The 21,511-nt window shown below is 40.5% G+C and overlaps 2 protein-coding genes across 3 annotated transcripts in view; one reads left to right on the forward strand and one right to left on the reverse strand.

The window, feature by feature from the left end:
* Window positions 1–70: 70 nt before the first annotated feature.
* On the forward strand, window positions 71–1,461 carry LOC112648284 (cofilin-1-like). The gene is made up of 2 exons (XM_025429713.2): window positions 71–653; window positions 1,387–1,461. The coding sequence occupies exons 1-2, from the start codon at window positions 132–134 to the stop codon at window positions 1,444–1,446; spliced, it is 582 nt and encodes a 193-aa protein (XP_025285498.1). The 5' UTR covers window positions 71–131; the 3' UTR covers window positions 1,447–1,461.
* A 3,998-nt stretch (window positions 1,462–5,459) lies between these two features.
* LOC112648287 (uncharacterized) overlaps window positions 5,460–21,511 on the reverse strand; it is a 54,820-nt gene continuing 38,768 nt past the window's right edge. Inside the window, exons 2-4 of one of the 2 annotated variants that reach the window (XR_003128891.3) lie at window positions 12,662–12,776; window positions 8,164–8,260; window positions 5,460–6,108 (exon numbers count right to left, since the gene is read on the reverse strand). Coding sequence is in view for 1 of the 2 variants with exons in the window: in XM_025429724.3 (XP_025285509.3) it covers window positions 8,254–8,260; window positions 12,662–12,776 (122 nt within the window). In the remaining variant the exon portion in view is untranslated. Of the gene's footprint in view, window positions 6,109–6,956; window positions 8,261–12,661; window positions 12,777–21,511 lie in introns of those variants that run through there. The other variant, XM_025429724.3, reaches the window with a different exon arrangement.

Below are 21,511 nucleotides of genomic sequence, written 5' to 3' on the forward strand. Positions count from 1 at the left end.
TGACACACAACGTCATTAGTTTCAGGTCTACAACAACAACACGGTGATTCAGCATCTCTGTGTGTTGTGCTCAGCTCGCCCCAGCCTGTGGCGTGGCGGTTTCTGATGGTGTCATCAAAGTGTTCAATGACATGAAGGTGCGTAAGTCTTCAACACCAGAGGAGGTGAAGGAGTGCAAGAAGGCAGTACTTTTCTGCCTGAGCGAGGACAAGAAGAACATCATCCTCGAGGAGGGCAAGGAGATCCTGGTAGGTGATGTGGGCCAGACTGTAGATGACCCCTACGCCACCTTTGTCAAGATGCTACCAGACAAGGACTGCCGCTATGCCCTCTATGACGCAACCTATGAGACCAAGGAGAGCAAGAAGGAGGACCTGGTGTTTATATTCTGGGCGCCTGAGTCTGGACCCCTTAAGAGCAAAATGATTTATGCCAGCTCCAAGGATGCCATCAAGAAAAAGCTGACCGGGATCAAGCATGAGTTACAAGCAAACTGCTACGAGGAGGTCAAGGATCACTGCACCCTGGCAGAGAAACTGGGGGACAGTGGCGTCATCTCTCTGGAGGGCAAGCCCTCCAGCCCCCTGCCTGGAGCATCTGGCAGCCCCCGACCTGCCCATGGGGGTTGCAGGCTGCCCCCTTCCTGCCAGACGGTAGGGGCTGGGGGGATCCCAGCAGGGGGAGGGCAATCCCTTCACCCCAGTTGCCAAACAGCTCCCTCACCCCCTGGACCTTCCTCCTCCCTCTATCCCTGACGGTTCTGGCTTTCCCAAACCGCTTTTGATCTTCTGATTCCTCTTGGGTTGAAGCAGACCAAGTTCCCCCCAGGCACCCCAGTTTGGGGGGGGGTGTATTTTTTTTTTAATGACACTCCAGTTCCCCACCTGTTCCTCCCTTTTCCCATGCTGCCAACTTCTAACCACAATAGTGACTCTGTCTTGTCTGTTTAGTTCTGTGTATAAATGGAATGTTGTGGAGAAGACCCTTCCTTGCGCTACCTGGTTCCCCTCCCCTTGTCCCCTGGTCTTGGCACTCATGGAAACAGGACCAGTAAGGGACCTTCAATTAAAAAAAACCAACAACACACACAACAATAAAAAGGCTCACTAAAAAAAAAACAAAAAACAAAAAACAAAAAACAAAAACATTGTGTTGTGTCACCATACGACACAATTACAATGTCATTGACTCTATTCCTGATGCTGCACCTTTTAGCCTCGTGACTTACTCATTCCATAACTGGTCTCCTGTACCCCCCACTCACCTTTACACACTCTGTCCATCCCTCGCACCCCTCCCCTCTGGCAACCATCATCAGTTTGTTCTCGGCCTTTACAAGTCCAATTCTTTTGGCTTGTTTGTTTATCCATTTGTTTTGTTTTTCAGGTTCCACATAGGAGTGAAATCATGGCACCTGTCTTTCTCAACCTGTTTCACTTAGCATAAGAAGTAAAACACTACTGTTACTAGTTCAACGTCAGAGCTCTTCCTTAAAAAATAGAAAGCTAGTTCAACTTATTTGAAAACATAGTTATTTTGGTGATGACACAAATAAATACATGTAAATAAGATGTGAGATAATGCAGGGAATAGGAAGTGCTTTTTCTCCCCGCCAGCGAGGGTGCTGGTGTAAAATTGTTACGCATTAGTAACTTGGACTACGTCTTTGCCAAAAGAACCATGTCAGATCATCTGGCAAAGTCCTTTTAGCCCCTAAATAGTTTCCTGTGGTACCGCTTCTAATTCCTGAGAGCCCATCTGGGCTTCAGTTCTCAACAGGGTTGTGGGGGTGAGAGGGAGTGGGGGTGGGAGAGGCTTGGAGAGTCCTATGGTGGGATCTCTCTAGCAGATAGCACTGATGGCAGCATTTGCAGAAAAATGAGAGGAGTGAAATGTTGAGGTGGGCCTAGAAAGGACACGCAAGAAGGGGAGAGATGTGAGATCAGCACTCCGGTTGTGTGGGCAGGAGCACTGTAAGTTTTTGTATGAGTAGTAGTTACGCACTGCTCACATCTGCCTTTGAGAAAACAGGCAATTCAGATAAAGGGGGTGCTGTTGACTGTCAGCCTCCAGCTGCTGGGCCTTCAGGATATATACTCAGTGGTTGGGCTGATGCCATGCTCTTCCTAGGGAGCCGCCAGCTAGTAGGTGAGCACCAAGTGGGCACTAAGACCTTGCCACGTCTGCCCAACATGGGGCTCCTCTAACAGGGAGAGATTTCCTCCAAGCTCCCCATTGGGTTGGCCAAGACTTTGTCAGACCTGCCTGCTGCTTTCACATTCTCCTTGTAAAATTTTCTTTCCTTTCCCTCGAAACTTTCATGTTTCAATCAACATCATGTTCTGAAAGCTGCCCCTGCCTAATTCTGCATCCTTCTGCTTTTATTTTTCACTGGTATTATTCCCCAATAAACTGCTCACTCTCCTATCTCTCTGTCGGCATCTGCTTCCTGCAGGACCCAAGAGACATAGTAATTATCAGTTGTCTGTAAAATCAGTATCCCTAAGAAAGGTACTTACTTATATATATATAAGTATATATATATTTAAACATTCACTAAGTAAATCTGATGCAAGCGCTATCAAGCGTAAGAGAGTAAATTAGCTATGCAAATGCTGAGACTTTTTTTCCAGAATTAATCATATACTTCTAATCTGCTTAACATTCTTCATTTCTTTTAATGGCAAAAGGAAATAAGTGTGCATTTTCAGCTTTTTTATTATCATTTCAGAAGAACCATTTACATAATGTTTTCTTCATATTATTTCTTAGCAATATTCTTGATATGTTGATGATGTTTAAATTGCACAGGACATTCGCATGCACCTGTTCTTGTTTCAGATTGTAATATTTACTAAAATGAAGGGTGTGTAGATTTTAGATTTACATTCTGCTATCCTTTAATGTCCATAAACCCAACATCTCCATACTTCTCATTGGAATTGAATCCTTAAGGTACTTACTTAAAAATTGTTTTCCCTCTTGTTAATTATGAGTTTTCTACTTTTTTACTGAAACATTTTAGACAAAGTCTATCACTGGCTCATTGATAGGCATCTAAAGAATTGATTTGATGAGATCATAATGAGATATCACTTCCCACCTGTTAAAATGGCTTTTGTCAAAAAGATAACAAGTATTGATGAGGATGTAGAGAAAAAAGAACCCTTGTGCACTGTTGGTGGGAATGTAAATTGGTGCAGTCCTTATGAAAAACAGGGTGGAGATTCCTCAAAATAATTAAAAATAGGACTACCATATGATCCAGCAATTCTACTTCTGGGTATTTATCTAAAGAAAATGAAATCACTGTATCAAAAATATATCTGTATCCCCATATTCATTACAGCATCTTGTCTACAGTCAAGACACAGAAACAACCTGTCATCAACAGCTGAGTGAATAAGGAAAATGTAGGGTATACGTATATGGAACAGTATATGTTATACAATGGAGTATTGGTGTGTATATGGCATAGTGTAGTGGTATAGAGTGGAATACTGTTCAGACATAGACAGCCCTTGAGGCATTATGCTAAATGAAATAAGTCAGCGAAAGACACTGCATGATCTCACTTACATATGGATCTAAAAACAAAACAAAACAAAAAACTCATAGGTACAGATAACAGATTGGTGTTTGCCAGAGGTAGGGGTTGGGGATGGGTGGGTAAAATGGGTGAAGGTAGTCAAAAGTACAAATTCCCAGTTATAAGATAATGGATGCAATGTATACATGACATGGGGAGGTGTAATGTATAGCTAGGTGATTATAATTAACGATACTCTATTATATATTTGAAAGTTGCTAAGTGAGTAGATCTCAAAAGTGCTCATCATAAGACAAAAAATCTAATCGTGTGTGCTGACGGATGCTAGCTAAACTTTATCGTGGTGATCATTTTGCAGTGTATACATATATTAAATCCTTATGTTGTGTGCCTAAAACTGGTACAATATTATACGTCAGTTATATCTCAATAAAAGCAAGTTTTTAAAAAAGAATTATTCTGATGCAAAGCTGTATACATATAAAAGACCGAAAGCAAACCTCAGAAGTAGATTTTTTTTATGTTGACTGCATTTGTTTTCCACATTTATGTTCACTGCAAGTAGCCATAGGCATCTGTAAGTGATGTGTTAAAAAAAACAACAAATGATTTATGTATTTGTATTTAAACAGGCTCTGGGGATAGCTGAGCTTCAGTGGGTGCAGGAAACAAAGTATGGATCTAATCTGAATGATGCCTCTTAAGGACACATAGTATATTTTATTTTTTTTCTTTTTGCTCCAAGGCAGCAAACAAAATGTCAACAATCTATTCTATCAAATGATTGATTGATTAAAGGAGTTAAGATAATGCTTGATAGAGGATTTGATAAAATCTTTCCTTTTTAGGTCCAAGTTATCCTTTCAATGTTTATTTATGTTTTCATGTTTTTGTTTTTTTTAAAATAAGGGTATATACAGCCTTTGTTTCAAAAGGCATGCTTTAGGGGTGCCTGGTTGGCTTAGTCAGTAGAATATCTGACTCTTGATCCCCAGGGTCATCAGTTCAAGCCCCATGCTGGGCATGGAGCCTACTTAAAGAAGGTGTGGCATATATACATATATTCCAGTCATAAAAATTGAGGAAATCCTGCCATTTGTGACAAATGGATAAACCTTGAGAGCATTATGCTAAGCAAAATAAGCCAGATAAATACAAATGCTGTATGAGCTTACTTCCATGTGAAATCTAAAAACAAAACAAAAAATTCAAACTCATAAAAAAAAAAAGATCAGATTTGTGGTTACCAGAGGTGGCAAGAGGAGGAGGGGATTTGAAGAAATGTGGTCAAAAGGTATAAACTTCCAGTTACCAGATAAATAAGTACTGGGGTGTACCGTATGAGATGGTGACTATAGCTAATACTGCTGTAGGGTGTATAGGAAAGTTGAGGGTAAATCGTTAAGAGTTCTTACCACTAAGGAACTTTTGTCTGTTTTCTTTTTCTTTTTTCTTTTTTCTTTTTTTTTTCTTTCTCTTTTTCCTGCATCTATATGAGGTGATAGATCCTAGCTAAACTTAGGTGGTCATTGTTTCACAACATGCATAAGTCAAACCATTATGCTATCCACTTGAAACTTATTCGCTGATGTGTGTCAATGACATCACAGTAAAACTGGAAGAAAAAAAGACATCCCCCCAAAATTGGATATTTTCTGACAGCAGGTTTTCTGGACTCTAAAATAATGTTGTGCCTGTGATTCTTCTCGACATGTCTCACTTACTTGATAAGTGGTGCATGTTTACTACGCTAAATCCCCAAACATACTTTCTGTCATTTGCTCTTTGAGTACCATCTTATGTTTGTGTGTGTGTCTGTGTTTTTTTAAACTATCTCGTGCGACTCCAAATGAAAACAGCTACAAATAACGTGGTGAAGGAGAATATTGTCGGCACAGATGTGTTTCTGTTAGATCATCGATCATTTATTGATGTTGGTCATTGCATGAACTTGCACACGTGCATTTGTGTCCCACAGAGGCTCTAACAAAGTTGTTTTAAGCACACTGGTTGGCTTAAAACAAAAGAGATTTATTATTTCACAGTTCTGGGGGGTAGAAGTCCAAAATACAGGTGTCAGCAGGGTTGGTTCTTTCTGAAGTTCTGCTCCATGCTTCCCTCTTAGTTTTTGCAAAAACCTTGGCACCGCCTGGCTTGGAGATTATCACTCTAGTTTCTTTCTGCCTGTCGTCACGGGGCAATTTCCTCTGTGTCCATCTCCATGTCTCTTCTCTTCTTATAAGTCATATTGGATTAGGATTCATCCTATTTCCGCTCAAGATCAATTTAAATTGATTACGTAGGCAAAAGTCCTATTTCCAAGTAAGATCACATTATTCACAGGTATCCAGGGTGAGGACTTCTTTTTGGAAGGCCCAATTCAACTCCGTAGCAATATGTAAAACTACATTTTCGTTACTACATTTAAGTTTATAGATGGCTTTAACCTATATTTTCTCATTTGATTTCAAGTAGGCCACTTGGTTCACAAATACATCTTCCTTCTCATGATGACATGAAGGGGATTATTATGACTCATAATTGTTTCATATTTAATCCTGGAACCATGAATACTTACTGTCAGTATAGGAGATCCCACTGCTTACTTAATTAAACCAAGACAGCATGAGCCAGTTTACATAGTCTGAACATTTACACCAAGATGTTCATCACCCGATACTCCAGTCTAATCTTCCAACCTTCTCTCAGTGTCTGAAATCTCTCAGTGTAGACATCGGACAGTTGCATCTTACTATTTTCAGTTTCCTTACTCTGAACCATCCCAAAGTCTCACAGGCTTTAGGCTGAATTTCATGTCCTGTTATGAACGTGGCTCCCTTGTGAATACAGGAGCGCGGTGTGTGTCATAAGCACATGAAAAGAGGGCATGTGGTGGAAAGCACACCGGCTTTGGACAGAACCCGATTTAACCCCTGTTCTGCTACTATGGACTAACGTTCAACATGCTATTTAACCTCATCTGTAAAGTGATGCTAATTGTTTGGAGGATTACATGACAATCGCTAAATGACAAGTGCTAATAGCTTCAGTAGCACTTATTATAGGCCAAGCAGTATTCTAGGTGCTTTACATGTATTGACTTATGTAATTTCTGCACAACATAACTATGAGGTAGGTGCTGCTATTATCTCCATTTTATTTTATTAAATATTTTATTTATTTACTTGAGAGAGAGAGAGAGAGCATGAGCAGGTGGGGAGGGCGGAAGAGGAGAGGGAAGCAGGCTCCCCAATGAGCAGGGAGCCCGAAGCCCGAGGGGCCTCGATCCCAGGACCCAGAGACCATGACCTGAGCAGAAATCAAGAATCAGTGGTTCAACCAACTGAACCCCCCCGGAAGCCCCTATTATCTCCATTTTAATGAAGGGAAACCAAGACACAAGCAATCTGGTTCCAAAGTCCACACGTTTAATATAACACCACACTGGCTCTCCAGTGAGTCAGTCATTTATTGCACAGCCTGAGCCAGTGGCCTGTGTGCCCTGTGGCATTTGCGTAGAAATGCACTCGGACCCCCCTTTATATCTGTGGATTAAAGGGAAGTTCTGTTTTTTACTGGAAAACTAGAACTAATAAGTCTTGAAGATTCTGAGTTCAGGAAAAAAAAATTCACTTTAAGAAAACATATCCAGCATCAAACTGTTCTCTGCTTGGGTCAGTACTGTTTTCTCTCTAATTCGTTTAACTTTGAAGACACCCACCTTGTCTCATGTTGTACGTGGGTGGCCACCAGGAGCCTGCCTGATAGTCGTTAATTTGCTATGTACTAACGGCTACAGATGCGTGCATGTGTGTGCACATGCGTGTGCACGTGGGCAGGGGGGTGAACATGGGATCTGCACAGGCAACGTTTAAATCCTTCTTGAGTTTGAAGCGGTTCAGCAACACTTCAGTAGCCTGGTAAGCTTAGAAACAAAATAGATCATGAAATAGCCTCTTGACCTCCACAAGGACAAGGCCTGTTGAACTCTAGAAAGCAAAACACTCCTCTGATGAACTTATCTGGTAACTTCAACCTTCCCCAGGGAGCAAAGTGTAAATGAGAGGGAGGGAGGCCTAACCAGATGTGACAGTGTGGGACCCACGGGTGCAGCAGGAGAACCGAGGCCTGCCTGAGTGGACGCGAAGAGTTAATTTCTGGCTCATGGCACTAGATAGTGGTGGTCCGCTATCTGGGGAGGGCCCAGGGCACCCGGCAGGAGGCTAAATCAAAAGTGTCTGGCACGTAAGAGCTGTGGGAAGCCCCAGTCTCCCTGCTGATAACTTATCTCTCTCCTTCCATTGAAGCTGGGCCGTGGCGTTTAAAATATAGTCAGGGTGTATTTTATGTTTGTGGTACTGAGGAGGTATTTATACAAATTTCAAGCTTTTAGAAATTTAAATCATGTCATATTTCAAACTTCACCAAATACACAGAAAACACAATGGCACCCCCTTCAATGTGAAACCCCCTGGTTAATAGATGTTTATTTATTTTTTCTTGTTTGCTTCCATTTTTTTCTTCTCCTCTTTCCCTTAAAAGAAACCTTACTCATAAGGTTGATAAATTTCGAACAACTAAAAGAAGAAACATCCATCTTGTGTCATCCATACCTCTGCTCACTCCGTCCAGCTCCCCAGGTTCTTGGGAAGCAAGTCCTAGACGTCCTTCATCCACCATTTCATCCGCACTTCTTTTTAACATTAATATCTAAAACAAAAAGGATTATTTAGATATGTCCTCCATATGATTGTCTCACCTGAATAATAGTAATTCCTTATTCTATTCATTTGCTATTCAAATTTTCCTGTTTTCCCCCTCATAATTTTGAATAGTTGGTTTGAATCAGAACCAAAACCATGTTTATACCCTGCAATTAATGGATTGATCTCTTAAGTCTCTTATAGTCTGCAGATTCCTTACTTCTCTATTTTCTTCCTTGCAATTTATATGTGGAAGAAACTTATACCCCAGATTTTGCCGATTTCAGTCCACTAGTTCCACTTAACAGTTTTCTTTGCTCCTTGTTTTTCCATAAATTGGGAATTGGATATAGAAGTTTAAACAGATATAAGTCCTCTTTTTGAGCAAGGATGTTTCACAGATATCTTGTGTATGTCTATCAGGGGCATAACATGTTGGATTGTTTTTCTTTTATGATTATGGCTCAGATTATCAATTTCCCTTTAAAGAAATAAAGTATTATTGATACACTTGAAAGTGCCACCTCATCCCTCATCCCTTCCCCAGAGGCAACTATTGTCTGAACTTTCTGTGTTTCATTATCATAAGAATTTTATACCTTAATTGTATAGAGGCATATTTTTATAAACTAGACTTAAAATGTGTTTGTATGTTTTAAAGTTTTACACAATTAGTATCACACTACGTGAAAGTACTTGCAGTTTCCTTTGGGAATTGATCTGTGTCCACACATGAGAATCTAATTTATTTTGTTTTTAACCACCATTTAATATTGCATCATAGTAAATTCCAGTTTATTTATCAATTTGTGTATTTATGGACAGGTATGTCATTTTCACCTTTCCCTGTTATAAACACCAGCACAATAAATATTCTTATACGTATACTGCATCACTAGGTATCAATACTTAAGTTTCTTCAGGGAAGGAGCCTAAAAGGGAAATTTCTTTCTTTTTTTTTTTCTTTTTTTTTTTTTTAAAAGGGAAATTTCTAGTTTGTATTGGATTATCATGTGCCAGCTCACGAGAGCCTATTGTTAAATTTTCAAGAATTTTGTGAGCTGGTTTTTAGACACAGACATTATTAAAAATTAAATTATATAAACTTACAATTAAGCCATACATCAAAACCAAAAGCAATAAATCCCCAAAGTTCATCACTTACTAGTTATTTTGCTATAATTTACTATGTTTTTGTATGTACTACAATTATCTATGCTCTTGAGGTTATTTATACCTATTTTATCTGCATGAAGGAAATGCCATATAATAGTGTGATACTGGTTATCTCTTCCCAACTCTGCTCCGAGTGGCACCACATTGGTAGCTTGAAGTCAGCCATGGTGGGAGTATTCACACCACAGAAACTGGACACTGCTACAAATCAGGGCTTAATTTATTGTTTTGTTGATGGTCTACTTAAGAAAGTAAGTGCAAAAAGTTAACAATGCAAATTAACCTTAAAAGTGTATTGTGCCTACAGTCCTTACATGGTGCATAGCCCAAAGATTGACGAGACTTTTCTTCTGATGCTTAAAAAATTATCCAATAACACATCCAATGGCACATTAAATGGTCACATTAAAACTCTTTGAGACAGATCATTCAGTGAAGGATAGAGCAATTTAGAAGCCTCACACCATACTCAAAAATAAAATCCTCATAAATCAAAGCATTTTTCTTTTGAATGAAAACATAAGAGAACCTCTTCATGGCAAACAAGAAAAGGCACCACTCAGATCCATTTTCAAGGAGGGTCTCATTGGCTAGCTCCAAGCACGTGGATATCTGTCAGCCTCCAGCTATTTGCGTGGTCTGGAACTACATCAGCTTTTAGCCCAAATTCAAGCTGTTCTTGGGGAAGATGCTGGCCAATGACTGAGCACGGTGGTAATTCAAGCTTCAAGCCATTTCCACCAATGAGGAATTGCTTGGATGGGTGGTGCTGGTAGGGACTGTGGAATCTACACTGCGGTTTGACAGCTCCTTGCCTGATCCTGCTTTCTCTCTTTTTTTCTTTTTTTATGTGTTGTCCCCTAATAAAACTTTCACATGCTTGATTTCATCTTAGGATCTGCTTCTTTTTTTAGGGAAGCCACCTGCAGCACTCTTTATGACTTTGAGTTAGAAAAGGATTTTTTTCCTTTACTAGCTGAAAAGTTCTACAATGTGTGTCCAACATGTCTTTGTTTGGAATTATGGCCTATATTGTGTTATGGCTTATATACAATTCCAGTGAGTTTGGAATTCTTACACTAAATTCAGACCAGGTGCTAAAAGGGTTTATTTGCTTGGTGGAATTACACTAAGATTTGTTGAGAACCTACAAGTGGCCAGGCATTGTTATAAAACAGTAGAAGGTTCAAATACAAGCAAGATTATGCTTGCTCTGAAAGATCATACAAATGAGAACAAGGCAGGAGACACTTTGTAGGGGTGTTTGGGTCAATTGATCATATTCTATCTTTTTTTTAAAAATTTATTTATTAATGAGAGACACAGAGAGAGGCAGAGACACAGGCAGAGGGAGAGAAGCAGGCTTCCTACGGGGAACCCCATGTGGGACTCGATCTGAGGACTCCAGGATCACGCCCTGAGCCAAAGGCAGACGCTCAACCACTGAGCCACCCAGGCATCCTCATATTCTATCTTAATATATTCTGGTCAAATCAACTTTGAGAAACTTGATTTTTCAGTTTCAGGGGGTAGCATCACCACATCTAGAAAATTCCCCTCTAGATTTACTTACAGGAGGAAATAATCTTTTTTTTGTGTGTGTGAGATAGGGTCTTTCTCACCTTATTTCCAAATGTCACTAGGATGTAACTATTGCGTGAGTGGGGAAATTTCTTACAGTACTTAGCTAGTTAGCTAGCACTACCGAATGTATATCCTCCATGTCCCTATCTGATGGGGCCAGCTTATAAATGTTGCAACTATAAATAGAAAGACTGTACAAACATGCAAGGAGTGCTCTTCTCCCACCACATATGGTCCTGTTCTGAGATCCCTTTCTTGATCTCTGATAGTTGGCCCTTTCCTCCCTACAGTGGCAAGAAGATGAGTGCCATATGCTTAGAAATAGGAGTAGGAATGCGGCGTTACTTGGCAATAAAATAATATACAATTTTTAAAAAGTTATTTAGGCTGATATTGAGTGAAAAAATGTGTAGGAATGAAAAGGAAACAGTTGTGTTCTAAGACTTTGAAATAAGCTGGCCAACAATCCCTTATGACAGAGAGAAATATGTGTCTGATGAGGCCAGTGGCACTAGACTAAACTCAGCGATAGTGATGATTTAGAATCTGGCATTGAGAAGTTTTGAGTTCTGTGTGTAAATTGCAACACCCCCACATCCACTGGATCTGAAATGGAAAAGATACTCTAACTCATCTCACTCAACCTTCAAAGAAAAGCTAATCAGGAGAGGGGTTGCAGGAGAGGAGCGAGGGCTGGTTTTATGTGTAACCTGTCAGGGCAGTAGTCTCTGAATTTAGTCTTTGCAAACAGAAAAGATTGCTTATTGTTTTCCTTGTAGACCTATCACACAGCTGGCAATGTCCCAACAACTCAATTTATTCTCTAGGGTCTTAGAACCAGAAAAACACAAAGGAGAGATTTTTCTCATGGTCACTCAGAGGAAATGGAATGAAAGTCTTATGCAGCTGTCTTTAAAAAGGAAAAGCCTTGAAGACCAAGAAAACTTCTACGCAATTTCTGTGTTTGGGCTATTTTTAAATTTAAAGCAGAGAAGCCTGAGAAAAGGCAATCATAAAAATATTTCAGTCTAGTTTAAGTTTAGTTGCATTTTGTTGAAACACTCATGGCGAGATACGTGAGGAAGAAAGAGAAAAACAGGCAAAGGCGTGGGTTACTAGTAGTCTTCTGTAGTGCTTATGGGAATTGAAATGATCCACTCTCACATACCCAGGCTTGAGGTCTAAGAATTCAGGCCCCGAAACCCCTGACGAACCAAGGGGCAGCCTTTTGTACACTTCTTTCTCTCTGTCTCCACTTCCCAGACCGGGGAGCCTCCCTCGGTCATGAGCCAGTTCGTGATCCCCCACCTAGCAAAACTAGTATTTTTCATTTATTTAAAGCACATTTTTTCCCACATCTTTATCTGAAAATTGAATACATCACATCGTGATGGCCCATTATTATGTAATTGGCAGTATTTCTTCCTTTCTTGGTGGTAAAAAGAATAATGGTCTGTTTTAAAATACAGTAAGTGAAATATAATAATGACAATAATTATAATATCAGTTCCATTTTTTGAGGACCTTCTTTGTATTAGTCCCAGCGCTAAGTGATCTACAATTAGTATTTTATCTAGTATAACCCTCACAAAGATGTAGGAGGATCAGCTTCATCTTATGTATTAGAAATTAGACCAGGAGATCTTACCTTGAAAGAAGGAAGGCCTTCCAGAATGCGGGTCTATCTGAATCCAAACTGTGCTCTTTCCACTCGGCTGCATTGCCTCTCAGATGACAACAGCTGCTTCTTCTTACCCAGCTCTCTGGATAACAATGGGGTAATGATAATAGCAGCAAACACTTATATGGCACTTATATACTCTGTGTGTGTGTGTGTGCACCCTCATTTAATACAATGCAGACATAAAGTAGGTACCATTCACCATTATTATCCTTGTTTCATGGAATAGGAAACTGAAGCACAGAGGCATTGCCCCAGGGCACACAGCTAGCCCGTGGTGGAGTCAGTGTGGACCCGGGTAGTGTGTCTGCAGACCTTGCTCCCACATTGGGATTAACACTCAACCATCAGGAGCTCTCCTCTCAATGAGAGCTCACAGCCAAGTCCACAAGACTTGACCATAGTTCATTCATCTGTTTTTCAGGAAGAACAGTAATTTGTACTCTAGTTGATCATCTTTTTTCCTTCAGGTCCTATATGCCTCCATGTAGAGCAGGCTTTTGTAGGTTGCAAAAGAAATGTATATACAATGCTGTTCCTTCAGGGGATTTTATTGAATTATCAGGGCTTCACCACATAAAAACAGCAAAGTAAATTGTAGGGCAAGAGAGAATGGAATAAACACATTTTGTACTTGTCATGAGCTAAATATTTTGCTTGTGTGACACGTATAATTCTCCTAACAATCTATTATTCTTCTTCTGTTATAGACGAATATGCTGACTAAAGGTGAGACGTGAAATAATGTCAACAAAGTGACAGAGCAGGTCTGTCTGTAGCCAAAGTCAATACACAGTCAGTGGCCAAAAGGTAAGTGGTTCACAAAGAGGACGAGTTGGAGCAGAAGGGAACATGAGTTGGAACAGAATATGGGCCCCAGTGGTGGCACTTGCATTGGTCTAGGAGGCGGAGATGGCGTTCTAGAAAGCTGTAGGAAGTCCATGAGAAAAGCATGAGAGGAGGAGAAACCTGCCATGTTGAGGACAGTGATCCCAAAAGCAGTGAAGATAACTTGCGGGAGAGGGAGGTAAGCTTAGCTAACATTTCACTTCATAGCGCTCAGCTTTAAAAGACCATATGGAAAGTCTGACCCTGATAAGCAGCCAATGTGAAACCATTGTAAGTCCCCAAGAAGTGTCTAAAGGACAATATCATAATTAATGAAATGAAATTATTTAGTAAGAGAGAGTGTCCATTAAGCTACAACTGAGATTAAATGGACATTCTACAGTTAAAATTAAAAATCTGGCAAACAATAAAGAAAATTCGGCCAAGCTTTTACCACAAATCTGCTGCTTGAAAAAAAAAAATAGGCCAAGATCTTCAAAATAATGCCCAGGCAATTGAAAAAGCCAGCGTGTGATTTATAATATGCCACTGAATTTGAAGAGCATTGGAAGGAGGTTTGCTTAAACCTCATGAAGACAATGATTTAGAGCATGGAATGGAGCCACTAGTGTGGGCAGAGCGAGAAAGGTTATTGCAAAAACAGCCTGTCTTCTCTTGCGTAGAAAAAAACCAGAAGCAGGGAGGATCTGTAGTCAATCAGCGTGTCTAAATGACTATATCATCCTAAAAAATGCAGGTCAACACTGGGCTTTTCAAAGTTGAGGTGGATTGCACCTCCCACCACCTCCTTCCCCCACCCCCCACCCCCAAGACCCTGCACCACCATCTTTTGTAATCGCTACAGGATACAACGGGCAATGAGCTGGAACTGAGATTTGGAACAGAGCTCCGTCAAATCAATACACCAGCTGGAGCAGAAAGTCCAAGAAACATAAATTTCTTGGAAAATGACCCTGTATTTTGGCAATTATTACTGTGAATGAGAATACTTTCAAAATCTCAACCCAGAACAACGTAGCAGTATTTTTTCCTCCAAACTCCTTTATAGTATGTTTTACTCATGTGTTTACTCCTCAGTCACATTTGCAGGAAAGTTGTTATAACGTTCATTCCTGAATGACGTTGAAGGATTCTATGCTTAAAACAATACCAGACATTATTGTCTACTGTCTATTGAAATTGTCTCTTAAACTTTTTTTTTTTCACTATGAAGATTTTTATTTTCTTTTTTTGGTCTTTTTTTAAAAATCTTTTTAAGATTTTATTTATTTATTCATGAGAGACATACAGAGAGGCAGAGACACAGGCAGAGGGAGAAGCAGACTCTCTGTGTGGAGCCTGATTCAGGACTCGATCCCAGGACCCGGGATCATACCCTGAGCCGAAAGGCAGACGCTCCACCACTGAGCCACCCAGGTGTCCCTGAAGATTTTTCTTTCAAAGAAAGCATACTGAGGAATACTTTTAAAATGAAAAACACAACAAACTTAGAATACACTAATGTTTACAGTGTAAACATCTCCATCTTCAAGGATGAAATTGGTATAGCGAGTCAGGCAGCCTTAGAACCTCCTGTAATGGGAACCCCACAGACTGGAAGAGGGAGGTGAACGAGAAGTAAAACACTCTTGGCATTTTGCTGACTTATTCCTCTAAAAAAGTAGTGTACAGTAGGGAACCTGAATAATTCCACCTTATTCTATAGTAAATAGTACAAGCCCTAGGGTCTTTCTCCTGTGGAAATTAGTGTTCTTCAGTGAAACTCTAGAAATGATTTGATTGTGACCTACCTGGAGGTTAGGCCATCACAGTAAAAGACCCATTTCACATCTTTTCACAGTAGGGTTTTCATTTTTTGCCTCCATGTATTCTCGTATTCTTTCAGTTGAGCTCTGAAAAGCAAATGGCGTACGCAAGTGGAAATAACTTGAGAACAGAAACTCCTCTTGGGGTTAACACCTGAGTTCTCATCACAGCTCAGCTATTTAATAGTCTGGTCGTGCACAATCCTAACCTCTGAGATGCAGGCTATCTTTACTGGGTATCTACTATTGTGCTAGGCCTTGGGTTCCACACTGGGCTTACAAAAATGAACACTGTATTCACAGACTCTGTCCTCCTGAAGCACATAGCCCTGGAGAGAAATGGACATTAAACAAACACACACAATGCATTAATAATTAGTTGCTTATAGTTTTGTTAAATAGAAAATGACAAGACCAAAATGGCATCACTGGGGTCAAGGCCCCCGGTCAATGTACCAAGACTTAACTACCCAACCTGACTGCCGTTGAGCTAGGGAAACTGAAGGATGCTATAAAAATTGCTTTTTGCTCCTTTTCCTGTTTCTAATCATGCTAGCACCTGCACCCCCACCCTGCCCATGCCTTGTAATGCCAATCCAGTACGTCCTCCTTGTAAGGGACAAGGAGTTAGTGATCTCCTTAGAATAGATAACGTCTAAGGAGGGACCAGGTGACCAGAACCCAACGGAGCTATCGTAGGCCAGAACACCTTTGGGCCATCGCCTTTGTTCTAACCAGGCCCTGGCTGCCTGAGAGGACACACGCATCCTCAATGAAAACCCCAGACCCTGATCATAGCTGGGGTCCTTTCTGAGTCTCCCGCACACTGCACCTGCACTCCCTCTATACCTTCAAAACACTGTCCTTTCACCCCCTGCTGGGTTCGAGTTTGATTTCTAACCTGTGTTTAGTCAGAAGTCCTCTTGGTGGTCCTGTGGGATCCCCTCAGGGCCCCTGGACCTGGCCTGCCCCTATCACAGCTCCAACCCCCCCACCCCAGAAATGCAACCTTTAATCAGTCAACATGGGAACTGCCTGGTCAGCACTAGGAAATTTACTGAGAGACCCCTTCCGCTCCCCCTAGGATGGTAAACTTGCCTAAAATAATGGATTCTTTGCTAATTGTTTCCTATTTTCCACTCCTTTTTCACCTTTAAAAAACTTTCCTTTTGGGGGCGCCTGGGTGGCCCAGTGCTTGAGCATCTCCTTTGGCTCAGGTCATGATCCCGGGGGCCCTGGGATCAAGTCCTGAGTCCCAGGTCCTGCATCAGGCTTCCCGCAGGGAACCTGCTTCTCCCTCGGTGTCTCTCATGAATACATAAATAAAATCATAAAACACACACACATACACACACACGCGCAACTTTCTGTTTCCTTAGCATCTCATCTCATCTCCCCTCTACTTGCTAGATGGGGTGCTTCCTAACACATGGATAGATGAGTATAGCCAATTAGATCTTTAAAATGTACTCGGTTGTGTTTTTGTTATTTAACCGACTTCATAAGTGTTAAGAAGGAACAGTGGGGTTAGGTTGGCACCTCATGATGGAGGTTTCCAATCTTTCTTTTGTGGATCCTAATTAATAAATTTTCACTGGTGCATAGAAAGCCCAATAAGTGGTTGCTGAGTCTATAAACATCCTTTTGGCTACTGGAGAAACTGGGGAAAAAGTAAGATCAAAGTTCTCTGATTCCTATTTAAGTTCTCTTGCCTACCAAACACTGACAGCAACCTGCTTAGGAGGCTGGCAGAGGGAAAAGGGAGAATGTCATGTAATATATGCTTTATCTTGAGGACAGCAAGAGAAAATCGTAAGGATTCAAATTATTTATTTATTTATTTTTGTATATATTTTTATTGGAGTTCGATTTGCCAACATATAGAATAACCCCCAGTGCTCATACCGTCAGTGCCCATCGTCCAGTCCCCCGGTCCCCCCACCCACCTCCCTTTCCACTACCCCTTGTTCGTTTCCCAGAGTTAGGGGTCTCTCATGTTTTGTCACTCTCTCTAAATTTTCCCACTCATTTTCTCTCCTTTCCCCTAAAATCCCTTTCTTTCTTATATTTCTTATATTCCACGTATGAGTGAAACCATACAATTACTGTCCTTCTCTGATTGACTAACTTCACTCAGCGTGATACCCTCCAGTTTCATCCACATTGAAGCTAATGATGGGTATTTGTCATTTCTGATGGCTGAGGAATATTCTACTGTATACATAGACCACAGCTTCTTGATCCATTCATCTGTCCGTGGACACCGAGGCTGCTTCCACAGTGTGGCTATTGTGGACTTTGCTGCTATAAACATCGGGGTGCAAGTGTCCTGCCATTTCACTGCATATTTGTATCTTTGGGGTAAATCCCAGCAGTGCAATTGCTGGGTCATAGGGCAGATCTATTTTTAACTCTTTGAGGAACCTCTACACAGTTCTCCAGAGTGGCTGCACCAGTTCACATTCCCACCAACAGTGCAAGAGGGTTCCCCTTTCTCCACATCCTCTCCAACATTTGTTGTTTCCTGTCTTGTTAATGTTCCCAATTCTCACTGGTGTGAGGTGGGATCTCATTGTGGTTTTGATGTGTATTTCCCTGACGACAAGGGATGTGGAGCATTTTCTCATGTGCTTGTTGGCCATGTCTATGTCTTCCTCTGTGAAATGTCTGTTCATGTCTTCTGCCCATTTCATGATTGGATTGCTTGTTTCTTTGCTGTTGAGTTTAATAAGTTCTTTATAGATCTTGGATCCTAGCCCTTGATCTGATAGGTTGTTTGCAAATATCTTCTCCCATTCTGTAGGTTGTCTTTTAGAAGTTTTGTTGACTGTTTCTTTTGCTGTGCAGAAGCTTTTTATCTTGATTAAGTCCCAATAGTTCATTTTTGCTTCTGTTTCCCTTGCCTTCATAGATGTGTCTTGCAAGAAGTTGCTGTGGCCAAGTTCAAAAAGGGTGTTGCCTGTGTTCTCTTCTAGGATTTTGATGGCTTCTTGTCTCACATTTAGATCTTTCATCCATTTTGATTTTATCTTTGTGTATGGTGTAAGAGAATGGTCCAGTTTCATTCTTCTGCACATGGCTGTCCAATTTTCCCAGCACCATTTATTGAAGAGACTGAAGGACTCAAATTTAGTTATGTTTCTTAGTAGACACACTAAACCTTTATTTATTTATTTATTTATTTATTTATTTATTCATTCATTCTTTTTCTTTCTTTCTTTCTCTTTCTTTCTTTCTTTCTTTCTTTCTTTCTTTCTTTCTTTCTTTCTTTCTTTCTTTCTTTCTTTCTTTCTTTCTTTCTTTCTTCCTCTTTCTTTCCCCTCTTCCTACAGCTCTGGTTTCTTACTCAAAACTTAAATCCTATGGCAAGAGTTGTTGTTGTTGTTTTTTTTTGTTTTTTTTTTTTTTAAATTTTATTTATTTATGATAGTCACATAGAGAGAGAGAGAGAGAGGCAGAGACACAGGCAGAGGGAGAAGCAGGCTCCATGCACCGGGAGCCCGATGTGGGATTCGATCCCGGGTCTCCAGGATCGCGCCCTGGGCCAAAGGCAGGCGCCAAACCGCTGGGCCACCCAGGGATCCCTGTTGTTTTGTTTTTTAAAGAAAGAGGCTTAGAACATGAAGCAACAGTTCAAGCACCCAGGGTAAGAGATTTAACAGAAATGAATCTAATTCAATTTTGTTCAATTCACCACATGTTGAGGTGGGAAAAAGTAAAAAAAAAAAAAAAAGGAACCTGGCCTTATAACTGAGTGGAGGCTTGTTCTAACTTGTTCACCGTACTAAATGACTCTTCTGCTCCAAGCCAAACTAAAAGTGGAATATTACAGACCCCAGAGGCAGCTTCACAATGGCTCACCTGCTGAATTCAATCCATGAGGGAAAATACTGCTTTGTAGACAAATGCTCTGTTTGGCACGCCATTGCTTGAGCTATGTGGGATATCTAGTGTTTTTGTGGCCATCTTTAAGATCAAGAAACCAAAACAAAATAAAGGAGGAAGTTACCTCCTCAGGGAAATGTTGTTAGTCATGAGTAAAGTCAGAAATACCGTTGTCTGATTCACTCTGCCTAAATCAGCTTCAGAGGACAGTGGTGATGAAGAGAATTGGCAAAATGGACAGAGAGGGGGAAGGGAAGAAAAAAAAAGGCCCATGTAAAAGAGAGGAGGAAAAAAATTGAGAGAGTCCTTAAAAGGAATGATTCTTCCATATTTAGAGTGGCTGGTGATACTTGTGTAGAAATGTCAATGAAAATGCAATCTCTGGAAAGTTTTTCTCTGTTTTTGTTTGTTTGTTTGTTTGTTTGTTTTTTAATGCAAATTCAAATTCTGATCAATCAAAGGTTCAGAAGCTCCAAAATTGGAAGGGATGACTTAATAGGATAGAAAGAACCAATATTAAAAAATTACACAGTGTAAAAAATTGGGTCAAAACAAAGAAACTAAAATGTAAAACTGATTCAGAATCTGACATTGAGATTGTGGATGTAATGACACAGCCCCTGCCTGCCCTGCCTTTGTTCGGAGCCCATGATGCTGAGCCCTGCAGGCTCCACTTACTCCCTGCCCAACACCCAAAGTGGCTCGTGGAACTGGACTTGGGAGTATATTTTTAACTCCTTCCTTACTACCTGAAATTAGTATAGGTTCACATACTGGAGGAGGTGCCACATTGTGATAGCTAAGAGTATGGGCTTGGTGGTTAAAAGAACTTTTATTTAAGTTCGGGATCTGCATTCTGACCTAGTAATTTGCCGACTGATCTTCAGAAATCAGTTACTTTCTGAAGTAAAGAAATTTAGAAATTCTTTCTAAATTACTTAACCTATCTAACTTTCAGTTCTCTCATCTAGAAAATGGAAATAATGACAGTACCTAAAGTAATGAGTCGCTGGGAAGATTAAACGGAGTGACACATAACATGGTTAACGGTAGACTTTGGAGGCAGTGTGCCTGAGTTTGAATTCTAACTGTGCTAATTGTCCATTGACTGCAGGTAACCTATTTACTGTCTTCAGGTCTGTTTCCTCATCTGCAATATAGGAGTGACATATAGTATCTACCTTATAGGTGGTAAATATTTTAAGTCTTACGGGAAGCACTTAGAATAGTGCCTGGAATATAGAAAGCATCCAATAGATGATCACTATTATTATTATATAATTGATAAATAAATATTAGCTACTATTATGTGTCTTCATTTTTTAAAAATATTTTATTCATTTATTCATGAGAGACACAGAGAGAGGGAGAGGGAGAGGCAGAGACATAGGCAGAAGGCAGGCCCCATGCAAGGAGCCCTACATGGGACTCAATCCCGAGACTAGGATCAGGCCCTGGGACGAAGGCAGGCACCAAACTGCTGAGCCACCCAGGGATCCCCTGTGTCTTCATTTTTAATGTTATTATTACCACAGCATACATTTCCTCTATAAGGTAATGGGAACTAGTGGGAACAGTGACCCAGAGCCTCCTTTCTAATGACAACTTCAGGTGGCTAATTATAATAACTCTCTTATTTCTGATTTAATTTTAGAACTCTTCTGGTTACTTTTCAGTCAGCTGGAACTCAGTTGCCCTCATCCCATTTCTATATGCTAATATCAGGATCCTCCAACTATGGTTTGATCCCCACACTGATGAAGACAGATTTCCATGAGATGACGACTCTGAAACCCCTCTGTGACAAGAATCTTTTCTTCCTTGGAAAGCCATCTGCCTTAATCCCTTCAGGCTACTATAAAAAAATAGCTGGGTGGCTCATAAACAATAGAAATGTATGTCTCAGAGTTCTGGAGGCTGGGCAATGCAGGATTAAGACACTGGCAGATTCAGAATCTGGAGAGAGTCCATTTCCTTGAAGGTTGTCTTTTTGCTGTAACCTCGCATGAAGATGGTAGGGGTGAGGGATCTCTGAGATCTCTTTTATAAAAGCACTAATCTCATTCATGAAGGGTCCACCATCATGATCTAATCACCCCAAAGCCCCACCCCCAATACCATCTAAGGGGTTAGAATTTCTTTTTTTTTTTTTTGTTAGAATTTCAGCATATGAATTTTGGGGGACAAAAAACATTCAGCCATTATACCAATCATTTCCACCTGTTGTATTTTTTTAATATCCACACTGGTGGAGATCAAAATCAAGTTTCACAGGTCT

The sequence above is a fragment of the Canis lupus genome, chromosome 7 (assembly GCF_003254725.2).
Source record: "Canis lupus dingo isolate Sandy chromosome 7, ASM325472v2, whole genome shotgun sequence".
Classification (NCBI taxonomy): Eukaryota; Metazoa; Chordata; class Mammalia; order Carnivora; family Canidae; genus Canis; species Canis lupus.

Bases quoted from the DNA above. Each gene is read 5' to 3' on its own strand.
- LOC112648284 (XM_025429713.2), top strand. From the start codon at position 132: ATGAAGGTGCGTAAGTCTTCAACACCAGAGGAGGTGAAGGAGTGCAAG. The intron at 654-1,386 runs GTAGGGGCTGGG...TTTGTTTTTCAG, and splicing joins TGCCCCCTTCCTGCCAGACG to GTTCCACATAGGAGTGAAAT.